The sequence below is a fragment of the Arvicola amphibius genome, chromosome 11 (genome assembly GCF_903992535.2).
Source record: "Arvicola amphibius chromosome 11, mArvAmp1.2, whole genome shotgun sequence".
NCBI classification, from domain to species: domain Eukaryota; kingdom Metazoa; phylum Chordata; class Mammalia; order Rodentia; family Cricetidae; genus Arvicola; species Arvicola amphibius.
This window is the reverse complement of record NC_052057.2, coordinates 42,287,148-42,293,147: the sequence shown is the minus strand read 5'-3', so window position 1 is coordinate 42,293,147 and position 6,000 is coordinate 42,287,148. Positions and strand designations below refer to the sequence as shown.

Below are 6,000 nucleotides of genomic sequence, written 5' to 3'. Positions count from 1 at the left end.
GATGTAGATGAGCATAAACACTAAATATTTATAAGTAGTTTGATGACTTGTAAGTTGTTGTTTGGTTTTCTGGCCTTTGCTTGTGGTGCTGGTAAGAGAAACAGAATATCTCCTTAGCTTTTGTCTCCAGAGCTGAACAGGTGACTGACTGAAAGTAACTGACAATTAGAACAGCGGCGAATGGCCAAGACACTGTTCAGAAGAGAAAAGAATGGTGTAAGCTCTGACACGGGCTTCCCATTGCACAGAGTTAAAGAAATGCTTATAGGGGGCTGGAGAGATGGCTCAGTGGTTAAGGGCACTAGCTGCTCTTCCAGAGGACCTGAGTTCAAATCCCAGCAACCACATGGTGGCTCACAACTATCTGTAATGGGATCCCGATCTGGCATGTAGGTGTACATGCAGATAGAGCACTCATATACATAAAATAAATAAATCTTTCTTTTTTAAAGGAAATGCTTACAGGCCCTGAAAGAGTCCAACAGAAGAAAGACCTGCAGGATCAGCAAACTGTTACATTGCTGGGCTGCACTGTGTGTGACAGCTAACTGTCACTAGCCTTTAAATACAAGGAGGATCTGCATAAACACCACATACACAAAGAACCCCACGTAGGGCTTACTAAGGAAAAAAAAAGGAAAAACATCAACTGTCCTTTTTAAAGAAGAGAACCAAGTGATCACCCAGTGTTTCAGATATCAGGTACCAGACTGGGTTGCATTTAAAGGTCTCTTTCATCTCTGTTATGCCGCAAAACCTGACACTTCGAGAGTCTGAAAAGAAAAGCCCTGAAATATGTTCTCACTCACAACAGGAGGAAAGAAAATTAGGTTACCACGACCGGAGAGGCAGAGGATTGGGGCCTCAGGAGCAGGCACCTGAAGTGACGGCCCTACAGGTCTGCAGAGCCGCGAGGAGGTGTCAGCTTTTCTTTAGGGTAGGCAGTGGGACTCCTCTGCTGTGCGCTCCCACGCAGGCGTCCTGTTGTGCACACAGTGTCGTGTCTCTGTTAAAGCTGACTGACTTGATCAGAACCTCCAGAGTGTGGGAGTCCGATGGTGCAGAGCCAGAGCCAAATTATCTTGAGCTATCTTTAGTTTCCTTCATGGCCATCCATTGCCCATTTGACCAGGCAATACTTTTTGAAGTGTGTTAACTTAGCAGACCCCTAGCTTCCACCAACCCCAGAGCTAAGAATGACGTCAGATAGTATATGAAACTTACAGCACAGACTTCCCAACTGTGCCATACAGACAGTCCCTGATGACGTTTTCATCAATGCATTGGAAAATGCCTTGATGTATAGTTTTCTTTACTTCTGCACCTACAAATAATGTCATGAATCAATTTCCATGCTAGAACACGCTATTTGGGGTAACCTGGATTTGCGTTCCTGGACCATGGGCCCTCACCTATGGCTCAAAAATAAATCTCAAGTTTCTTTGGGGTCCTATATAGGCTCTCTCAATCTTGTGGTCCTGCATCCTCGCACCCTGTAGCCCACGACCCTGGCATCCCAGGAACCCTGTGCCTTCCATCCCCTGAACTCTGTGATCCTCTGGGGGCACCCGAGGTCTCAGATTTACTCGTGCTGGAAGTCCTGAAAGTGTCCCTATCCTTGAAAGGAAAGCTGCGCCTCACAGTCCCGGGCAAGCAACTTCTCTCAGGCTTCAGAAACAACACGGGAATTTTCAAAGGAAGTTCCGCTTTCCAGCCTGAGTGCTTCCTGTTTGGTAACTAAGGGCGCCTGGCTGTTGCTAGGGCCGCGGAATACAAACCGGCAGGCTTTGCAGACTCAGGCTGCGCTCTCCAGGGAGGGTTTTTTGGGAGTCTGTCTGAGCTCCCTTTGAGACGGTGCATCATGAGTAGCGAGTTCCTGTCAGAGCTGGCCTGGGAAGATGGGTTTGCCATCCCCGTGGCCAACCAGGAGAACAAGATGCTGGAGGATCAGGTGAGGAGGACCGGGTGGAAGTTAGGGGATAGACATGAGAGGACCTGCTGAGCAACGGAGAGGGGGTGTAAGGTGGAGGGGAGAGGGTGGGGACTGCTTGAGAACCGCCAGGATAGCCAGATGAGGGCCAGCGGGAGGATGGAGGACTAGGTGAGGACCGACTAGGATGCAGGTCCGGTGGGTGGGTATTCAGTGGGAATCAGGAGAGCGCCAGGAAAGACCCTCGAAGTCTGGGTGCCTCGCCGCCCAACTCTTCTGTGCCTCCCGTGCCCTGGCGTCATCCCATAAGTCGGATTTCTATCCTCCCCACTTTCCCTGCTGCTCCTATCAGTTGCTACACATTTGAAAGTTCTATCGAAGCAACGATTTCTATTCAGGGTCGTGAAACCTGGACTCTCACTCCTCCAGCTTTTTCAGATGCCAGCTAGTAGCCTCCCCTATCCAACTAAGGGCTGCAAGTGGGTTGTTGGTGTTTGCCTAGTAACCGCTGTTTACGCATGTGCACACACAAGACACGTTCTCGTGGGCATTAGCTTGCCTGTGATGCTTGAAGTGGCCTGGGTGCCTTTCAAGGGGGAGCATTTCAGTGAAATCTGCAGTGTAGGACGTTTCAAAGAGAGGATCAAGGTGTCGCAGGAAGACAGAATATTTCACACTGTGGGAAGAACTTGCACCAACTACAAAACATACAGTTTCAGCCTCCTGTTAGAAACAAAAAAACAAAACAAAAACATGAACTGCAAACGACTCCACAAAGGTTGGCCCATCTTTAGCAGCCAGCCTAAAGCCCCACAAGCTGGCCTTAGGGTGTGGGGATGAGGGCCCAAGAACAGACAGTGTGTACAAACTGAGGAAGTAGAAGAGAACCTTTTTCTGCCCTATGAATAATGAGAATGAAAAATCCCTTGAGGGGATCTGCTGAGAGGAATGGGAACTGCAGAATGGCGTGTGTGTTTGGAATGTGAGGTGGTGGATGGGAGTGATTAGTGTACACGTGTGCAAGGGTCAGAGGTCAACCTTAGGTGCCATTCCTCAGGCTCCCTCCACTTTACTTTTTGAGGCAAGGTTTTTTATTGGGATTTAGGGCTCCCAGATTAGGCTAAAATGGTAGGACCAGCGTGTTTGAGTAACCCTCCCATCTCTGTTGGGATTACAAGAGCATGAGGTGGCTTTTTATGTGTATGTATGCTTGTAGAGCAAACACTTACAGGCTGCTTTTTTTTTCCTGATCATGTTTACCAAGTATGCATCTAGTTTTTTGTTCATGTCATTCAATACAAGCTCGAATCATCTGAGAGAAGAAGGAACCCTCAACTGAGAAAATATTTCCCTCAGATTAACTTGTAGGCAAGGCTGTGCAGCATTTTCTTGATTAATGATTAATGCAGGAGGGCCATGCCCACAGTGGAAAGTGTCACCCATGGGTAGGTGGTCCTGAGCTGTACAAGAAAACAGACTAAGCAACCTGTGTGGAACAAGCCAGTAAGCAGTGACCCTTCATGGCCTCTGCTTCAGTTCCTACCTCCAGGTCAGCTTCCCTGCTTGGGTCTCTGCCCCAGCTTCATTAGTGATGGAGTGTTGTCTGGAAGTGTACAACCAAACAAGCCATTTCGTCTTTAGTTGCTTTTGGCCCTGGTGTTTATTAGAGCAATAGAAACCTAAGATAAGAAGACAAACCACAGTGTAGCCACTCGATAGAGCTCCACTTTTGCCTAGAGGGAAATAGCCCTGTTGTGTGAGAAGTGCAGCCAGCAATGGCCCTGCCAGCACTGCACACTCAAGGGAGATTCTGTCATGTGGACTATAGTACTAATTGTTTCAAAATTATCTCTAGATTTTTATATATCTAAAAGATCAGTAGATTTTTAAGAAGCTCCTGTGGACATTTAAAGGAGTCAAATGGCAACCTGTACTGGATGTTTGTATCCTTCCAAACCTTTCCATTGGATGTCCGAATTCCCAGTGTGATGGTGTTTGGGAGGGAGGATCCCTGCGGGGATGTCTGAACAAGTGTCTTTTCTGTTGCTGTGATAAAATGCCACAATCAAGGTGACTTATTAATGACAGCATTTAATTAGGGTCAGTGGTTTCATGAGAGTTAGACCATGGCGGCAGGACCAGCTAAGAGCTCACACCTCAGACCTGTAGGCAGGAGGCGGAGAGCACATTAGAAATGGCAAGAGTCTTTTAAAGCCTCAAGCCCACCCCCAGTGGCACACCTCCTCCAAGGTCACACCTCCTAACCCTTCCCAAACAGTTCCACCAACGGGAGACTGAGTATTCAAACAGAGGAATCTATGGAGGCCGATCTCATTCACACGACTACAAACACTACAAACACTACAAACACTACAAACAAACACTACAAACACTACAAACAAACACTACAAACACTACAAACACTACAAACACTACAAACACTACAAAGCTCGAGCCCTCACAAACCTATCAGTACTCTTTTTATTTTTTATTTTTTTTTTGTCGTTTTTAGAGACCGGGTTTCTCTGTAGCTTTGGTGCCTGTCTTGGAACTTGCTCTGTAGATCAGGCAAGCCTCGAACTCATAGAGATCCACCTATCTCTGCCTCCCGAGTGCTGGGATTAAAGGCGCGCGCCACCACCGCCAAGCTTCATATCAGTGTTCTTATAAGAAGTAAAAAGAGAGAGCTAATCTCTCTGCCATGTCTAGACATAGCAAGAAGACATTTGTTTGCAAAGTAAGAAGGGTCTCACTAGAAATCTTATAATTCTTAGCCTTCAGAATTGTAACAGATACCTTTCTGCTGTTGAAGGCATCGAGTCTATAGTATTTTGTTACAGTGTCTCAAAAGTGACTATGCTACAAAATAAATGAAGATTTGCTTTGCTTTTTAATTGTGGCTTTTATTACTTACAGCTATCAAAGCTGCAGAAGGAGAAATCAAACTTGCAAGATCAGCTTCGCGACTACGAAGATCGAATTAGTTCCATGACTTCTCACCTTAAAAATGTGAATCAGGAATTTTCATTCACACAGGTACAGAAATATTGACACATGTTGATAGTGCCGGGTGAGATAGTCACCATCAGTATGGAAATAATTATCTCTGTTGAGTAGAACATGTGACTAATTCAATATAAATACCCTTTTCTCAATTATTTATAACCAATATTTCTTACTTTTTGGTGAGGGGCGGGTTTTAGTTTCCAGCTCTCACCTTATAGATTTCCTTTCTTTAGTTTATGCCATGTGATATCTGAACTCCTGACAGTGGAACTCTGGGAAGTATACTGCTAACCTCCTCAGCGGTGGTGAGCGACGGCTAGTCACAGGCTAACATGGGGGGCGAGTCTACCCTGGCGGAGTGAGCAGCGCTGGGTTGGGGTGTTTCGTCTAGAGCCCTTTTATATGTTACGCTGTAGAACTGTAACGTGCTTCTGTTTTGCGCCTTTTTCTTCAGGCTCTTTACAAAGCAAGGGAGCATGAGATTGAAAGCGAAGAGCATTTTAAAGCCATCGCTGAAAGAGAGCTGGGCCGGGTCAAGGACGAGATCCAACAACTGGAGAAGGAGTTGGCGACCATCCACGAGCGCAAGACCGATAAGGAAGTGGGTGTGACTTGCTGCAGTCCTGCTTCTGTGCCTGCCCTCTCCAGGGAGCGCAACCTTTCCTGAGATTTACTTGCATTTTTTTTTTTTTTTGACCGTGAAAAGACATGGAGCACGTGGTTTGAATGAACTAGTGATCAAATGTTACATTTCTGCTTTTTGTTCATTTGTTTGGTTTTGGTTTTTGTGACAGCCCTGGATCTCACTCTGTAGACCAGGCTGGCCTCGAACTCACAGAGACACACCGGCCTCTGCTTCCCACGTGCTGGGATTCAAAGCATGCGCCACCACCGCCCAGCCTGCTGATTTCCTCCCCGTAGGCTGCTGGAGGCCTGCTCACAGGTGCAGGGGGCACCGTTAGCAGACGCAGCACTTTGGGTTTTAAATTTCACCTGAATCTTTACCTTTCATACCCATTTGTCAACTTTGGAACCTGTCTTGTTTAGCATCTCTGTCGCTGTGG

The 6,000-nt window shown here is 46.7% G+C and overlaps 1 protein-coding gene across 1 annotated transcript in view; it reads left to right on the top strand.

Moving 5' to 3' along the window:
• Positions 1–1,861: 1,861 nt before the first annotated feature.
• The window catches only part of Ccdc39 (coiled-coil domain containing 39), a 38,676-nt gene continuing 34,537 nt past the window's right edge, over positions 1,862–6,000 (top strand). The window contains exons 1-3 of the mRNA XM_038346975.1: positions 1,862–1,951; positions 4,847–4,966; positions 5,391–5,537. Of these exons, the coding sequence (XP_038202903.1) occupies positions 1,862–1,951; positions 4,847–4,966; positions 5,391–5,537 (357 nt within the window). The remainder of the gene's footprint in view (positions 1,952–4,846; positions 4,967–5,390; positions 5,538–6,000) is intronic.